At 36.2% G+C, this 19,886-nt stretch overlaps 1 protein-coding gene across 1 annotated transcript; it reads right to left on the bottom strand.

Moving 5' to 3' along the window:
• Positions 1 to 1,124: 1,124 nt before the first annotated feature.
• Positions 1,125 to 3,746, bottom strand: LOC130675038 (uncharacterized). The gene has a single exon (XM_057480494.1). It carries the CDS (start codon positions 3,744 to 3,746, stop codon positions 1,125 to 1,127), a length of 2,622 nt encoding a protein of 873 aa, XP_057336477.1.
• Positions 3,747 to 19,886: the final 16,140 nt, after the last annotated feature.

Raw genomic sequence — 19,886 nt, 5'->3', positions numbered from 1 at the left:
CGCAGTAAGCCCAGTTCAACGTAACGATAAACAATCTTTTAATAATAATCTAAGTATAAGCCATAACCAAACAAATCAAAAATTTAATAATACATTATCTAGCTCAAATAATACTAATAGAGACTTAAATAAAATATTAGAATTCAATAATCTTATAACTAGTGTCAATAAGTTAAATACTGTTTGTAACTTTAAAAAATTAATTACTATAGCTAATGAATTAACTGTACAACTAGCAGACTGTGATAACGATGTAAGTAGATTACTAATTATAAGTGAATATCTTGCAAATGGCTAATACGCAGCAAACAAATAGCATTAACATTGTACACTGGAATGCTAACAGTATTAATAATGAGATCGATGAATTACCATATTTTATAGATAAATATAAAGTCGATATTCTATTAATAAATGAAACAAAACTTATCGCCAAAAACAAATGCTATATAAAAGGTTTTCATTGCTATAGAAAAGATAGAGTAGGAGTAAATCATGGAGGAGGTGTTGCCATTTTTATTAAGAACAATATCCCTCATCATGAATTTCCGATTATTACAAATTCACTTGAGGCACATGCAATTAAAATTCCTGGCAATATTTTATTAATAACATGTTATAATCCCCCTCAAAATACTCTAAACACAACAGATCTCAAAAATATTTTTAAATTAAATAATAAAATTCTATTACTTGGTGACTTAAATGCCAAGCATTCAATTTGGCATTGTAGTAGAGCTAATAAAAATGGCACAGTTTTGAATAACTTCATACAAAAAAACCCAATACACATACACTATCCAGATGACCACACCCTTTATCCTACAAATAAAGGACTTCCTTCAACTGTAGATATAATATTAAATAAAAATATCACCAAAATAAACAAACCACAAGTCCTTTATGAACTTAATTCAGATCATCTACCAATTCAAGTAGTAATAAACAATACAAGCTTTATAACACAATCAATGACAATTCTTAATTATAGAAAAGCAAATTGGGATCGTTTCCATGATTTACTCAATAAAAGCACCGTAATAGACTCTAAAATACAATCCAAACAAGAAATAGATCAAGCGGTAACCATCTTGACTGCTAACATAACTCAAACAATCGAAAAATCAATTCCCAATCGAAAAATCAATTCCCAAAGCGATCCAGCCCTTATAGCACCTGGTACCGCGTCCTTGAAAGAACTTCAGAGACACTGGACCGGCGTAATCGACTCCAGTGTTCTCGAAGACGAGAGATGGTGAGACCCGATGAAATGGAAGTTGACCCATGAGCTGTTGAGATCTGACTCCCCGCATTCGTGCGCAGGTGAGACAGCGATGTATGAAGTTTTTAATTGGAGCTCGTCCACCAATTATCCAACACTTCTTTCGAACATGAGATAAAGTAAGCTGGGTACCTCCGTGCAAGGTGCGTAGATGAGAGTCTGAGATGATGAGACGTGAGAGCATACAATCCTTAGGAAGGATTGCTGGATGCTTGCTGTCAGCATCCAACGCTGAATTTTGAAGACGTCCACCGACTCGGATTACACCAGCTTGATCGATGAATGCGGTGAGACGGGTGAAACAGTGAGATTTCTTGAGAGTACTGCCTTGAGATAATACTGAGATTGCTGATGAGAAATATTCCTGCTGTGTTGATTTGATCCAATGAATGAGAGCTGATTGTAATTCAGCAGGTGTGAGAGGTGAGATGCTGAGAGATGAACCAGGTACTTTCTTAAAACATGAGATTGCTCTGAATACTGTTGCAGTACGCCGTAGTAGAGCTGTGAGTGTAGTCCATGAGTGAATGAGAGATGATAGTGGCATGAGAGGTGGACTAGTTGAGACATGAGACTTGCAAGGTCTCATTTCTGAGTTTACTTGCTCTGTTTCATCTGTAGCTGAACTGAGAACATGATGAGATGGCCATTGAGAGGGAGGATCAGCTAGCCAGCTGGGTCCTGACCACCATAACTGATGGTTGATGAGCTGAGATGCGGTTAGACCCCTGGATGCACAGTCAGCCGGGTTTTGTTTTCCTGAGATGTATCTCCAGTGTGCATCTGGAGAATTTTGCTGGATCGCTTCAACTCGATTCTTGACGAATTCTTTCCATCTTGTTGGTTCACTGGTAACCCAAGCAAGTGTGGTTGATGAGTCGGTCCACAAATAAGTTGGAACATGAGATAATTGCAGCGTAGATGAGACATGAGATGCCAGTTTTGAGAGCAATAATGCAGCTGAGAATTCGAGTCGAGGAATTGTGAGACGTTTGAGTGGTGCAACTTTAGTTTTAGAGCAGATGAGAGAGATGATAGTCTGTTCGCCAGGTTGACAGACTCTGAGATATATCACAGCAGACATTGCTGCTTGAGATGCGTCAGAAAACCCGTGAATCTCGATGCCAGATGTATTGGGGATGAGATTGATCCATCGAGGAATTCTGAGATGAGACAGTTGAGGTAATTCATCGCGGAAAGTTTTCCATCGATGAACTAGCTCTGGTGAGAGAGAATCATCCCAGTCGACCCTTTGTAGCCAAAGGTCCTGGATGATGATTTTTGCTTTTACAATTACTGGTGAGATTAAACCCAGAGGGTCAAATAGCTGAGCAGCCTCTGAGGTGATGGTGCGCTTGGTGATACTGAGAGTTTGAGACGTCTTGCCAGTGAATGTGAGAACGTCTTCTTGACAATTCCATGAGAGACCCAAGATCTTTGAGATGTTGTCTGAGAATGAATGAGAATCTTCTGGACTGAGTGAGGACGAGATTTTGCTGAACTGAGGGTGGTTGCTTTTCCATTTAGCTAGTGGAAAGCAACCTAGATTGCAAAGTGCTTCGACATTATTTGCAATGTCGTTGAGATCGCTGAGATTGTCGGCACCGCCGCCGATGTCGTCGACGTAACTGCCTTTTTGAAAGGGTTCCACTGCTAGTGGATATTGAGACCCTTCGTCGATGAGAAGTTGTTTGAGAGCTCGGCCAGCAAGATATGGTGCTGGTCGAGTGCCATATGTGACGGTGTTGAGTTGGTAGGCCACAGTGAGACCATTTTCAGTCCAGAGAATGCGCTGATAATCCCTGTCATCAGGGTGAATGAGAATTTGACGAAACATCTTCACGATGTCCGTCAAAAAGATGTATCTGTGACTTCTGAGGTACAGCAGTACATCACAGATCTTTGCTTGAAGACTTGGGCCGATATGCAGATGATCATTGAGAGAACTGGCTGATGATGTTTTGCTTGAACCATTGAACACTACCCTCAACTTCGTGGTTTCGCTGTCTTCGCGAACAACGCAATGATGAGGTAAATAATATACATGAGAAGGTTCAGGCGCCGTAGATGAGACACGAGTCATGTGTCCAAGTGATTCATACTCGTTGAGAAAGGTAGTATATTGACCTTGAAGTTCTGGATTTTGAGAAAGACGCTTCATGAGACGGTTGAGACAGCGCTGCGCAATATGACGAGATTCACCTAGCTTCTGATATGATGATTTGAATGGTAGACGGACGATGTATCGTCCTGATGAGTCTCGAGAATGTGTTGATAGGAAGTGAGCTTCACACTCAGCTTCCTCGACGGTGAGAGTTTCGTTGCAGGATTCTGGAACTTCTTCAAGTTCCCAGAACTTGGTGAGAGAGTCGTGCAGTTGAGCATTAGAGATGATATGATGAGACAGGCTAGGTGAATGATGAGATTGTTCATGGACTGGGCCGAGAATCGTCCAGCCGAGCATGGTTTGCATGGCAATTGGTTCTGAAGAACTTCCTGCTCTGAGACCAGGTCGTATGATTCGACCATAGAAGTCTGCGCCGATGAGAAGATCAATGGTGCCAGATTTGTAGAAGTCTGGGTCGGCGAGTTCTAGATCTTTAATATGAGACCATTGCGTTGGTGAGATTGAGACTGATGGTATCTGCGCTGTGATTTTCTTGAGAATGTGTGCGTTGAGGTATGCGTGTTCTGATGAGATGGTAGACTACAGTGTGAATGAGACCATGCCTGAGGTTTTTCCTGATGAGATATTGCCAACTCCTTGCAAAGGTATGTTGCATGGCTGAGAGATGAGACTGCAAGTGCGAACAGCAGCTTGAGAAATCAGAGTAAGCTCTGATCCAGGATCAATGAGAACTCTGATACGACGAGACGAACCTGATTGATGAGAGATGAGAGCATGTGCGGTTGCCAGCAGCACTGTCGGTCGAGATGTCACATGCTTGTGATCTGGAGCACGGCTGATGGCAGATGAGATGAAAGCTGCTGCTTGAGAATAGCAAAATTGTTATTGTTGAGAAGTTTGTTGCTGAGCTTCGGGATGAGATGCAGGTGGTGGTGAGACTTGCTGCGTTTCAGCAGCTGCTGAAGGTGGCTTCTTTGTAAGCCTCATGAGACGCGAATAGTGCAGCATTGAGTGGTGAGGTTCATCGCACTCTTTGCAGCGACGACGACCCTTGGATTGACAATTTACAAAGCTGTGGTCGCCAAGACAGTTGCGACAGAGGTGAGAATGCGCTGCGAGCTGGAATCGTTCATCAGGAGACATTGCTTGGAATCTCGGGCATCCGACGATGAAATGATTGCCCTCACAGCAATGACAGTAGTCAGATTTAAATGAGAGCGTGCTTTTTGGTAGAGCTGGATGAAACTGAGACGTACTCGATTGAGATCGAGGCGGATTTCTTGCTGGTGGATGAGACTGCGTTGATGCTTGATGAGACTGAGACTGCGTTGACTGAGATTGTTGAGGTTGCTGAGACGGAGGTGCAGTTACGACGTGTACTTGAGCTGATGAGATGCGAGGTTTTGTTCCCAGGTGGCTGCGTGAATCATGAGATGGCTTGCGTGGTGAGACACCACCCTCCATGGCTTCACGAGCTCTGGCGCGACCGATGAGAAATGTACGCAGGTCCTCGTAGCTTGGGAATTCAGTTGAAGTGCCTAAATGGACTTCCCAGGCCTCGCGTAATGAGATGTCCAGTTTTTGGACGATGAGATGGACCAAGATCTGGTCCCAGTGCTCTGTTGGAGATCCTAGAGCCTTGAGAGCTTGAACTGCCTCGTTGGCAGTGTTAATGATGGCCTTCAGCTGTTTAGCAGAGTTGCTGTCAGCTGGTCTGATGCTGAACAGCTTGTCCAGCTGCGCGGAGATGAGAAGACGCTTGTTGTCATATTGTTGGACAACAGCGTCCCAGGCCGATGCAAACGAGTCCCCAGTGACTCTGATATTTGCGATGAGACGGGCGGCATCACCCTCCAATGCCGACTTGAGGTGGTACATCTTCTCAACAGATGTGAGAGATGTATTTTCTCCGATGATCGAGACAAACATGTCGTGGAAGTGTTTCCACTCTTGATATTTGCCTGAGAACTTAGGCACAGGGATAGTAGGGACATTAAGCCTACTTCCAGCTGGCACAATGAGACTCGAGTTGGCCAGAACACTACCGTGAGACGGTAGTGCTGATTCCAACTCGTGGATGCGATGTAGAAGAGCGTCTTGAGCTCCTTGAAATAGTTTGAGAGCCTTCTCGAATGAACCGTCCGTGAAATATTTGTGCTCGACGGTCACGTCGGTCTTTGAAGAAAGTAGTTTCTCATGGTCTTCTGCAAATTTACTCCAGTGTTGAGTGAGAAGGTCCAACTTCGAGTTGGCTGCACGTAATGAGAGCGTGTCAACTATACCGGCTTCAGCAGATGCCGCAACGGCGGTGAACACTGAGATTCGGTGCATCTGTAGCACAATTTTGTTAGATACAGTAGCCATATCTGTAAAAAAAGCTTAATGAGACACACAAGAAACAATGCAATGCTCAGTTGAGCCTGAGAATTTTAATGAGACACAGAACAAACTGACAGTAGTTTTCTGCTTGATGATGAGACGCTGAGAATAGTCTAAGATAGACGCAGATGAAGGACGCTGATGAATGAGAAGTAACTTGTGCACTGATCACTTCACAATAATTAATTTGCACTGTGGTGTCCCTTAATTATTTTCCGCAAGTGCAGTACCACGTCCTGGGTACTCCGCAATGCACCTGTGTTGAAGTGAAAAATATACACGAACTAAAAACGTCACTTTTCGTCACTGAGAAAGTTTTGTAAATAAATTTATTCAACCAATTCACACTATCCGGCTCGAAGGACCAAAAAATGTTTAAATAATTAATTATTAAGTGAGAGGATGAGAGGATCTGGTGTGTGTGAATTGGCGGGCAATGAATAAATTTATTTAACACTGCGATTGTAATTAATAAACACTATAAATATTTTATTTACAATATATACACTGTATGAGAATTGTTTATGATGAAACTGGTATTTATTTAATAGTATAAATGTTTATTTTACGAGAATTTCACTCGCGAGCAACACGTGGCCAAGATGGCGTCAAGGCGCGAAAAGTGCCGGTACACGAGGTGAGACTAATTAATGCAAAATTATCACTGAGAATATAAATGAGAACAAAAATAAAGCAATAAATAATTACTATGAATTATTATGAGATAAAAGCACTGAGAACTTTAATGAGAACGCAAAAGATTACGATATTACGAGACGATTTCTGAGAGCACGAGGCGTCAGCCATGAAATCACTGTAACTATATGAAAGAGAGAGAGCGTTGGAAGTGTGAGTGAGACAGCGCATCCGTCTTCTTCATCCCCACTCTAGCGGTCCCTTGAATGAGAATGCGACTAGCGGAGCCGCCTATAGTTGATGACTGATCGGTAATGCCGACGATAAGATATCGACGGTGAGAATGGAATTGATGGGCGCGGGGGATTTGAACAGTTCCATTTAACAGTAAACGCGTCTGCTGTCAACGCTCCAGGATCTTTTTTCCACGAGATATATCTACGACATTTTGTGTTTATTCTGCTAGCGAATAGATCAATTTTTGGCCTACCAAAGTTATCACAGAGTTCCCTAAAAGCTTCTTCATTGAGCTCATATTCCGTCTCCGGCTCTAACCTTCTAGATTCCCTATCCGCAATCTTGTTCTCCTTAGACTGAATGTAGGAAGCAAAAATCCAAATATTTCGAGCTTCACACCATCTCCAGATATCCTTCGCGGTGCTACTTAGACGCTCAAATTGTGTTCCACCCATGCGGTTGATGTACGCGATCGCTGTTGTGTTATCTATGCGTATGAGAATATCACAATTTCTCTTCTCACTCCCAAAACATTTTAATCCAAAAAACGCCGCGAGCAACTCTAGGTGATTGATAGGAGACTCTCTATTAACCTCACTCCAAAATCCATGCGTACTTTGCTTATTACAGCTGGCTCCCCAGCCTGTTAACGATGCATCCGTAAAAATTTCTAAACAAAATTCCGGTAATTTAATCGGATTGAACGCTATTTCTACGTTGTTTTCCCACCAACAGAAGTCCTCCTTTAAGGACTCTGGGTTCTCCATGCGTGCTTCATAATTGCCCCCGTTTATCTCTAATACCCGAGTCTTCTCACGTTCCAGGTCCTTTAAATAGACCCACGCATATTGCATCGCTGGGCAGCAAGAACTCAAGGTTCCTATCAACGATGCAAACTCTCGAATCTTACAAGCCCTAAGCTTCTTGTACTTCTTAACTAGCTGCTTAACCGTGTCCTTCTTTGGACCCGGAAGCTCGACTCTCATCTTGACTGAGTCTAATTTAAACCCTAAAAATTTACATTCCGTCGAAGGCTTCAGCTGACTTTTTTCTAGATTTATTATAAACCCTAGACTTCTTAATAATTTAATAGTTTCCTTTTAATTATCTAAACAGTCAGATTCTGACTCGCCCATGAGCCATATATCATCTAGATGTCTAACTGAGATGAGCCCACGACTTCTCAGTAATGTAAACACCGGTTTTAAAATTTTTGTGAACACGTAAGGAGCAGTACTAAGCCCAAAAGGTAAACACGTGAATTCATAAGTCTTATCATTGAATTTAAATCTCAAATATTTCCTATATTTTTTATCGATTGATACTAAATAATACGCATCTTTTAGATCTAGTGTTGCCATAAAACAGAATCGTTTAATTAAGTCTCTAACCCGTCTTATATCCTCCAGCTTAAAGTGTTTAGTCGAAATAAACTCATTTAAGTTTTTTAGATTTAAAATTAGATGGTGCGAGCCATCCGACTTAGGAATGAGAAAAATCTTTGATATGAACTGATCAGGTGTATCTTGGCATTGCCTGATAGCACCTTTTCCTAGCAGCTTATTGATTTGTTCCGCGATTAGCTGTTGTTCAGTTGCTGACCAACACGGCTCTATAGGAGGACTAGCTTGAGTCACTTTTTGATTAAATGGTATCTTGTACCCTTTAACCCATTCAATTTTTACCTGGTCCTTACAAAAACCTTCCCAGACCGATACAAAATTTTTTAATCGACCTGCTGGTAAACTTACCTCATCAATTACCTCCTGTAGCTCTTCTGATCTCTCGACGTCGTTGGCTTCCGGAAGTAAGGTTTTCTCTGAGTTGACCCCTGGCTGTAAGTCGTCGACGCCTTGTAGCTGCTTGTTCCTACTCCCCCCCCACTCTTTACTCGCGCCCGAGGCGGCTGCTGAGGGGGGACTTTCGAGTTTTTTGGCTTGGGACCAGTGTTTGCCTTGCTAACAGGCTTCAATTTTTTTGACGAACGTTCAATTAGCTTAGCTGTTTTTAATGACTCCTCCAGGTTTTTCCCAAACAACCATTCGTCCATGCTTGTTGAGTTTAGCGTCTCTTTAAGTGCTGGATTGATGTTTGCTGTGATTATTAATCGCCGTGTGAGTGATTCATCACGCTGCAGATCTACCAAGACTCTCGCCGTATCACTAAGGACAGCCACCATTTTTGCAGTCTCTGGTATTTTATCTTTCAGAAGATCTGAAATTAGAGGTCCTAATGCCGATAAACATAGGCAAACCTTTTGCTGCTTTTCCACGAGTCTATTATCTTTCTTAATTATTGGTTCTAGTAGTGATGCCGATCTCTGCATTCATCTTTGGAGGCTCTAAAGTCAGACAATTTTCTGGAGTTGGATACTTGGCCAGGATCTTTTCACGCTCTTCCTTTGGAAGACCATTCTTGAGGATCTCTTTCCAGCGCAAAAATAAATCATTATGAATTGCAGGAGCTGTCTTCTTCTCTGGGTCTAAACGCTTACCCAGAGCCTCGAGCATTTTTTCATCCAATTTCACCTCCTCTGATGTTTTAGGTGCTGACTCCTGCAATCCACTAGCCTCTGTTGCTGATTTAGTAGTACCTGATGGCTCAAGACCTTGCGCACTATCATTCGATACTGCCTTGGTACTCTCTGGTACTCCTGGAGTTGTCCCATCTTGTGGATCAGCAGCTACTGTTGCTTCAGGAGCTGTCGTTACTCCAGGATCTTTACTTGATTGCACGGTGGTGGCTGGGACTGACTTATTTTTTAGCTGATTTGTTTGTGGATCAATATTATTTAATTCTTTTAAAATTTGATCTACTGGAAACAAGGGTAATTTCCCTCTGCTCGGATGACGCCGTAGATCCTCCTCATTATCCGATGATGACGATGATGTAGACGAATATCTCCTGCCTAAATGAAATGTAAGTTGTTAGTAACCAGTATGGATTATTTATATTGGTTTGTTGAGCCCCGCTTAGCTATTATCTATCAACAATATTTAATTGTTGATTGTTTTAATATTCACTAAAAATATCTAGACACTGACATTTCATTGGACAGCCATTTTTGTGAAACTTGTTCACTTGTCAGTAAAATGAGAAAGAAAAACTTGTTTACTTTCTAACATTTCCGGTACTTGACCAAATTATTTACATTAATTATCATTATCCTATTTACATTTTCCTGACAATCTTTTGGTCCAAAGGAAACTTGTTCCTCTGTTCTCGAGGATTTGACCCTTCACTTATCTCCTAATTGCCTACTCTGTAACATTTCTTTTTTTTTTTTTTTTTTTTTTAGGTTATACTTACGTTTTTTCTTTAAACGTTCAATTTTTTCCTCTTGTTCACGCAGTTTTCTCTTCATTCGCTTAATTGATCTTTCAACATCATCTTTATTCTCTTTTTGATGCTTCCTCTTCTTATTTCCCATTTTAAATTAATTTTTAAAACATGCAGTTTACTTATAAACATGTGGCTTCTTTGCACAAAGAAATGGAATGAGGATCCTTACCGATGCGCCGCGGACATGATGGCGGCGTATTGGTAAAAAAGTTTACTTTGAATGTGTGGTAACAATGGCATGAAGTAGTGGTACTACCAAGTGATCAGAGGAGGAGGCGCGAAATACAATCCACCTTCAATTGGCTTATCCTAATAGTCAACAAGTTTGTATGTTGTTGGATTTGTACTCTGCACTGTCTTGATTGTAAAAATTTCAGTGGTCCAGTTGGGTGTGTAGCCTTTTTCAAATACATGTTTGTACTTGCTGATTCGAACTTTGTCTCCAACTTTGAATTTATTTTTTCGTGCTTGCCGCTGAGCTTGAAGAGGTTTGTATATTTTTTCAAATATCTGCTTCTCATTTTTAGCAGTTACATCAATAGGTTCAAGTTGAATAGTACGATGTTTTCTAGTATTATATTTGTGTATCAAATCTTCCAATATATCAATCCATTTATAGGTACCACGAGCAGTGAATTGACGCCACATGTTATTCTTAAGTGTTCGATTAAAACGTTCACATATTGATGCCTTCAAGTTGCTGAATGTTGAGTACATGTTGATGTTTTTACGTTTCATAAGTTCTTGAAATTCTTTATTGTAAACTTCTTTGCCTTGGTCAACATGCAGATTTTTTGGTACACGTCCTTGTTGAAATATAGATTTTATTGCACTAGTGACATCACTGCCACTTTTACTTTTAATCGGTACAGCCCAAGTATACTTTGAAAAAATATCTATGACAGTTAGCAGATATTTGTTTCCTTTATTAACTGTTGCATAAGGCATCATTTCAACTAGATCAGCTTGCCAAGTTTCATCAAGTGCTCGTATGTCAACATGACGACGTTGGTAATTTCTGCGTGCTGGTCTGTGCAGCTCATACGCTATTACCCTGGCGGACCCGATATTACGGTAGAATTACGGTAAGTTACCGTAGATTACGGTACGAGGGTAATATACCGTAACATACCGTATCTTACCGTAGTTCTACCGTAACCCTACCGTAGTCATACCGCAATCCTACCGTAGTTCTACCGTAATTCACCGTTATCCTTCCGTAGTCTTTCCGTAGACCTACCGTAATTTACCGTAACCCTACCGTAATCTACCGTAACCCTATAGCAATTTACCGTAATCCTACCGTAATTTTCTGTCGTTCTACCGTATTTTACCGTACTTCTGCCATAATATTACCGCAATTCTACCTCAATCCTGCCATTTCATGACTGCAAAATAGGGTAAATTAACGGTAGAACTATGATAAAAATACGGTACCTATTTGTGCGATCATCAAAACAAAGTTCTGGTTCTTCACTATTATGAGTAATATCTTTACTGTTTATTACAATACAGCCTACTAGCTATCGTACACTGCCGCATTATAGTGGTTCACGGTAAATAATTTACGTGATTAATTATAGGACATGTTTGTTCATACTTGAGAAGTTCTGATAAATCCACGCTGCGTAAATGTAAGGGCCTTATTGACACACCATTTCTATCGATTCATTTTGTCTTTGCTTGGCAGATGGCGCCATGTAAATTTTCGATTCGAGTAATAAAATCCTAAGTAAGCATCAATTCCCAAAATAATAGGTTAGAGAACTAAAAGTGACTCAAAGGTTATTCTGTGCTAATTTATGAAATGGTACAGCAATTGGGTGATTTTCCGAAAACATTTTCTTACAAGGTAATTAACTTTAAGATTATGTTAATGTTTATAAATTTTAAAAACTTATTATTTATAACAGTGCCGATGAAATTGAATATTTTCAATAAATTTTTTTCATTCACGGAAGCCAAATTTGAAGATAAATAGATCATTTGCTACAAATTATATATATATTATAATCATAATTATATATATATATATATATATTATATAATCAACGTAATTGAAGAATAGCATAAAAAATTACTCAATTTCTATAAAAACTTTTTTTCATCGATGCATCGAGTGATTAATTCATTGTTATTAATGTAACAAGTACAAAAACTTTCTCAGGTCGGTGATGCAGCAATATTTTTACATGAGATGACTTATCATGATATCTTGGCTTGCCAAAATCGACGAGTGAGGTATATGGAAATTAATTATTATAAATTAACGGTATTACATTTGCCTAATAACTGTACTTCGATTTATAACTGCATATAAATATTTTAAAGGAAATGTGCACTCGAGAGGAGGGTCACCGTGACACCTAATGATGATCACCACAATGAAGAACCGTAACTTACGGTAGAGCTACCGTAACTTACGGTCGTTGTACGGTGACTTACGGTAGTGTTACGGTAGCTCTACCGTAACTAACGGTAGTTTAACGGTACTTCTACCGTAACTCACGGTACTTCTACCGTAACTTACGGTTATTTTACGGTGGCTCTACCGTAACTTAGGTAGTTTAACGGAAATTCTATCGTAACTTGCGGTACTTCTACTGTAACTTACGGTAATTTTACGGTGGCTCTACCGTAACTTAGGTAGTTTAACGGAAATTCTATCGTAACTTGCGGTACTTCTACTGTAACTTACGGTAATTTTACGGTGGCTCTACCGTAACTTACGGTAGGTTTACCGTAACTTACGGTATTTCTACCGTAATTTTACGGTGGAGCTACCGTTACACCACCGTAGGTTACGGTAGCTATATCGTAAGTTACGCTAGAACTACCGTAAGTTACGGTAAACCTACCGTAATGCCACCGTAGACCTACTGTCATATTAGATCCGCCAGGGTACTGTTTTTTTGTCCTCCATTGTCAACAAAAATTTTGTGGATGATCGTTTTTAGAAAAAGTATTGAATAATAAATTAAAACAATAGACTTGATGTTAGTTAATATTTATCAAAGTAGACTAATACAAAGAATGTATAGAATTAGCAAAGCAATTATGTGTATTGACTGTGTATAGCGTAATATTATGGTATGTTATGTTTATATAGGTTAGACATATAAAGTTTATAACACTAATTAATCTACTTAATTTCTTTGTAGAGCCTGATGAAGCAATAATAAATTGCGAAACGTTGCAAATAATAATTCGTTAATTTACACTATTTTTTGTTCCTATATCCTCTGACATTAATTCATTTAAAAATTTTAGCTTCCAGTTCTTTTATTCGCTGAGTATTTCCATTAATTAATTCTTTTCGTGACTTTATAAGTTTCATTATAACTTTTAATTCTTGATTTTCTTTTCTTAAAAGCGTCACAGTAGAGTCCAGTGTTACTACTTGAGAGTGCAAGTGTGAAATGACCTCTGACTGATCATTTCTCATACTATCATACAATAGAGACAGCTCTTTGTGAACAAGATCACGTGTAAATTTGACAGTTGCTGCATCATTGTCTTCAGCAGGTTTGCCAACATGACACAGTCTCTTGCTCTCAACATCATACTATCCATCAACAGTTATTTGAAATCCACGTCCAGGTGGTCCTGGTGGTCCACTGATTGCAGCACCAGTTGGTAGCGAACGCCCAAAAATATCGATACTCATTTTTGCTCTTTTCACTTCAACAGTCGGCAAGTAAATGATATAAATTTGATGCAGCAGCTGCAAATGAATAATTTCTGCTTCTCGTAGCTCTTCAATAATTGATATGATTTCATTGGTGTGACTTGGATTCCCAGCTACTTGAGATGCCATGAGTAAACGAAGACGGTCAACTAGTTCATTTGGATCATCCCAATAGACATAATCCATACGTGCTTTTTTCTTTTTCGCAATCATAAAATCAGGTAATCCTTTACCTCTCGATAAGTTTGCATTTTTAGCAAGAAAATCAGCAATGTACACTGGTCACAGAAATTAAGGGATAGAAAAAAATCCGAAATTTTTAAGTGATTTTCAACATGCTGTAACTCGGTGGAAAATGGTCGTATAAGAAAATTAAAAAAAGCAAATTGTAGCCTCAAGTTTCTAGTTTTCAGATCTGGACCTCAAAATTTTTTATCATGTACGGTTCCGGAGTAATCATAAGAAAACCACCGAAAAAAAAATTTTCAAAATTTTTGCTGGTCTTTCAATACCTCTATGGGCGACAATAAATTTTTTTGAATAATCCGACTGTCTGACTTTTCTCGGAAATTTTATGCCCTTTAATTTGGTGGCCTGAAAAAGTCTCTACGACGATTTGACGCCGAATTATCATTGATCAAAGCAAAAAAGTCCATTTTGGCTTTGATAATCAATAACTCCGGATGTATTGGTCGTACAGAGAATGGAAGCAGGGTTTTGAAAACTGGAAAACATTCTCTATAAGGCAAAATTAGTGGCATTTGATAGAAAAAATTTTTTTAAAGCGATATTGTTTAGTAAAAAAAAGGTCAAAATTCACAAATTTAAGGATATTCGGAAATCTTGCTATAACTTTGGATATAACGGATGAGCAAAGGATATCTTCGTCTTTTTTTCAACCTCAAAGTGTTCTGGAAAAACCCTGAAAATTTCAAATCGCTGCGATTTTTCTTTCTTAGTGCCCCGAAGCTTTAAATTTATCGATTTTGTCAAAAATCACCATAATTGGTAGTTTCTCGGTTTTTGTTCATTTTTTCGATTTGAAAATGTTTTTTTTACCGATAATCTTCATTTCTTCGATAATCGATCTTTTTGATCGACAAAAATCCAAAATAGAATCAAAGAATTAAAAAAACAAATCAATGTTTAAGGCACGGTTACAAGGAAACGGCTTATTTGACGTCAATTTACTAAGAGAAATTTTTTGTAGGGAATTCAATTTCTTTTAAGATTATACATTGCTTAAATTTTTCAGATAGATGATTTACGAGTTTTGGGTAAAAAATGAAATTTCTGTCGAAAAAATAATAGTCGTAACGATACACCTCTTAATATCAATAATAAGGGCTCAAACTTGCACAGTAATTTTTTTTAGTTATCAGGAATAATATTTTCACAGTATCGAAAAAAAAAAAATATAGTCGATTTTTTTGGCCCAGTCTAATGCATTCCTATACATAGTGTATAGCCAGAGTTGCAAATAGCGCATTAAATTTATAATTGCATTAGTGTTTCAATTTAATTTTTTTTTATATTTCATAATCCAAAAACAACAAATTAAAAATGATTTTGTAATTTTCTAATTGAATATCTTTGAATTGAAAATAATTTTTTCATTTTTAATCCAACATTTTTCAATTAAAAATTAAATTTCAAATTTTCAATTTGTAAAGTATCGTTGAAATGTAATGGCTTAATTTTTAAATCTACGTTTTCAAATAAAACATTAAATAAAAAATTTCAATTCGGAAAACCAGATTAAAAAATTTCTTTCTAATCTCTAATTCCATATCTAATAATTGAAAAGTCAATCAAAAATTTTAATTAGCCATAGCTAAAGGGGATTAGAAAATTGCATTCTGTTTCTAAATTTTCTATTTTCGAATAAAAAAATTAAATTAAATATTTTTAATTCTGAACATCGGATTGGTGTTGGTTTAATTTTAAATTTTCTGCTTACGCTGAAAATTATTCAAAAAATTTAATGCTCAAATGTCTTAACTATGCATGATCTTCTTAATTCAAATTCTATTATATCTGACGATCAACAGTAAGTTTAAAAATTTTCAAACTTGAAGATCAAGTAAAACAGTATTCTTTCCTGTTATAAGTGCTGTCAAATTTTTTGTCTTGATTACTTATTTGATTGCGTACCGGATCTGAATTAAAAAGTAATTTTCAATTTTTGATCCCATGTGTTTGGATTAATAAGTAATTTTTTAATTTTTAATCCCACGTATCTGAATTAGAATTAATTTTTGAAATTTTAGACCCACGTGTCAATTTAAAAACTACTTTTTTAAATTTCCATTTCACTTCTCTTATTAAAAATTGGTTTTTCGATTCTTAATCCCACGTGTTTATATTTAAATTAATTTTTCAATTCAAGATGTTGAATTAAAAATTAACTTTGTAATTTTAATCGATATAATTTCAATTACGGATTGAAAATTCGATTTTTGATTGCAAATATTCTCATTAAAGAATTCGCAACCCTGTGTATAGCCTCCCTGCGTTTATCGTAGTAGTAATGATCAGATGGTTCCACTTTTGACCACCAGATGGTGTAATTATAGAATGATAGGCTTGCAGGCAAAATCCCCACATCACATTCTGACCAGTGTATATCTCGCCAAAATACGTTTCCATGAAGCAACAAAATGCCCAAATCACATATAGCCAAAGTGACAAAATGTTGAAGTCACAAAATGCAAATGTTTCAATACGTTGGAATAATAACACGCCCAAGTAACAATTCGACCAATTGAAAAAATGTCAAAGTTAAAAAATGCTGAAATCATACTTCGCAGAATTCACGATTCGTCCAAGTGACAATTCGTCAAAATTATAAAATGCCCAGAAAAAAAAGGGAGGATAACTTCAGTCAATAATCTAGAATTCTACAGTAAAATTAGTATTATCATAACAGTAACCAGATAATAGATAAAAAAAATCAGCGGTAAATTTAAAAACAAGATAATTGTATATCATAATAATAAATAGTACTTTTTGGAATTGAACAAGAAGTAAATTTATTATCTTTTATATTTAATATAAAATAAATAAATTAAAAATTTATGGTAATTTAAGTAAAAATAATTATTAAAAAAACAAAATAAAATTTTCTTTGACATTTGAAACGAATTACTTAAAGTAATTACCAAGTCCAAATAAGACATTAATATAGAATATACATATAATTACAACTTTACTATAATAATAATAATAATAATAATAATAATAATAATAATAATAATAATAATAATAATAATAATAATAATAATAATAATAATAATAATAATAATAATAATAATAATAATAATCTTTATATGCATTTCACTGTACAACTTCCGTTTTTTTACAATTTTTTTCTTATTCTTAGTTTATTTACTTATTTACATTGATTGATGTCATTCATAACTAATTTAGCATTCTTACAATCATTCGTACTTTATTATTGTAATTTGTTCCCTAGTTTTCGCGGGCTACAACTTGACTAATTTCTATATATTACAATTTACAGAGTCAAACTTCAAATCTTTATTAATCACATAGGTAAATTTATAATAATTATTTTAGAACATCGAAAAAATGGTTAACAGTGTATTTGTTAATAAAGATTTGAATATGACTCTAATCTTAAAAATGTGTAGAATACGGTTCAAATTTTTTTGTAACAATCTTAATTAGTTTTTGATACTTGCGAAATTTAAACTATTTGAAAATTAATCATATATAAAATAAAATAATTTAGTCATAATATAGTTTTTTAAATAATAGTTATCTTTAAAATTAATATTTTTTAAAATTGATTGATTTACGAACAATAAAAAAATAATTTTAACTATATATTCATGACTTGAAAATTTACATGTACGTAAAAATAATGTATAGAAATTAGTCAAGTTGTAATTATATGTATATTCTATATTAATGTCTTATTTGGACTTGGTAATTACTTTAAGTAATTCGTTTCAAATGTCAAAGAAAATTTTATTTTGTTTTTTTAATAATTATTTTTACTTAAATTACCATAAATTTTTAATTTATTTATTTTATATTAAATATAAAAGATAATAAATTTACTTCTTGTTCAATTCCAAAAAGTACTATTTATTATTATGATATACAATTATCTTGTTTTTAAATTTACCGCTGATTTTTTTTATCTATTATCTGGTTACTGTTATGATAATACTAATTTTACTGTAGAATTCTAGATTATTGACTGAAGTTATCCTCCCTTTTTTTTCTGGGCATTTTATAATTTTGACGAATTGTCACTTGGACGAATCGTGAATTCTGCGAAGTATGATTTCAGCATTTTTTAACTTTGACATTTTTTCAATTGGTCGAATTGTTACTTGGGCGTGTTATTATTCCAACGTATTGAAACATTTGCATTTTGTGACTTCAACATTTTGTCACTTTGGCTATATGTGATTTGGGCATTTTGTTGCTTCATGGAAACGTATTTTGGCGAGATATACACTGGTCAGAATGTGATGTGGGGATTTTGCCTGCAAGCCGAATGATATAATAATAATAGCAAACGGCAATAATAATAACAGTCATCCCATAGACTATACATTAGACAGTGTATAGCCACCATACATAGATTATACATAAAAAGGTTACGATTTTTTCTCGCGTTACGGACGTTTTTTGCCGGCTAGGATACCCCTCCGCAACGCGCCATAAGGAACTTCATTCCAAAAAAAAAATAAATAAATTTATGGTTAACATCCATGATTTCATACTTTTCGAAACATTTTCCAAGCTGATTGGTTTTAAGCTTCTAGGGGAAATTGATTCGTTACTTTTTATTTTCGGTCTTTTTCTACTAGCATCCTGTAAATTTCAAGTATTTCAAACATCAGCGAGTATACAAACATTTATTTATTTATTTATTTCTTTTATTTAAAAAATACTGGCTCAAAAATAACATTCTTTCAAAGCCATTTAGAAGTAGAAAATACCTGCGCTTTTTCATTCGACTTATCATTCAGTGAAATCAGAGGTTCTCCGAAGAGTCCTGATACTGAACCATCAAACGATATCTATGACAAATAAAATTTTATTGAAATCATGTACACTGTAAAAAATCAGGAGTAGATACGAATCATATTTAAATCTAAATTCACTCCCTTACTCAAAGTTCCGGAATTTTAAAATGAAATTATCCCACATACGAAGTAAATAGAGATTATTTTTTTTTTTTTTTAATGGGTGATTCCGGAGTAATGTTAATTGTATATCAATCTGTATTCACTCTAACCCGGATGTTTGATATTTATATAAATTCTCTTTCAGAGTGAATTTTACTCCAGAGAAAAAATAAATAAAAAATCATACGCTCTGAATTTACTCCGGATTCAATCCATATCCACTCCAAAAATTTTGTATAGTGTAAAAAAAAAATTAAAATTTGTGAAAAATGGAATCGTACTCTTTGATTCACTCGAGAGGATTTATCGGTTCGAGATTTGTTGTCTGGTAAACTGTCAATCTCGGCGTCTCTTGAATGATGAGCTCTGTTTACAACTGTATCATGTGTGGTGCTATTATTATTGTTTTCTCTTTCATTAGAATTACGGTGTGGGCTTCTACGATTATTCACAACTCTATCTGGTGATTTTTCTCCAGCTATTTTTTCCAAGTTTTTTTTGACATATGACTTTCGAGCTTAATTTATTAACACAAAATTAATAAATACGATCATCAAGTATTTATAAGTACAGTGTAAACTCTATATAGCGACACTGAAGGGACTGTGCATTTTATGGCGTTATAGAGAGTTGTCGTTAAATGAAGAGAAGAAACATCAGAATTAGAAAAAGAAAAAGTTTATTTCCGACTATTGTTAGTAGTTATGTGCATAAAAAAGAACGCTATTGCGTATAGTCTGTTATTTTTGTCTGACGCCTTTTGCTGCACCAGTAATTTTGTTGTATTTTTTTACTTATTTTATTCATATCTAGCAATATTGAGGCATCTTGGGTATAAAGGAAGTATTTTTCCAATAATTTAGCTGCTTCCAGAGCTTCTTTAATGCTCGGCGTAGGCTCAGGCTCATCCGTCTCATCTTCTTCATCGCCTTGTTCTTGATCCTCAGTTTTTCTCACTGAATCCAAAATTTCTCCGTCTGTGAGTGAAGCCGTTGTAAGCAGGCGGTCGTCTACTTCGATGTAGGT

This window comes from Microplitis mediator, chromosome 9 (assembly GCF_029852145.1).
Source record: "Microplitis mediator isolate UGA2020A chromosome 9, iyMicMedi2.1, whole genome shotgun sequence".
In the NCBI taxonomy this organism is placed as follows: domain Eukaryota; kingdom Metazoa; phylum Arthropoda; class Insecta; order Hymenoptera; family Braconidae; genus Microplitis; species Microplitis mediator.
The sequence above is the reverse complement of the archived record's forward strand: the minus strand, read 5'-3'. Positions and strand labels throughout refer to the sequence as shown.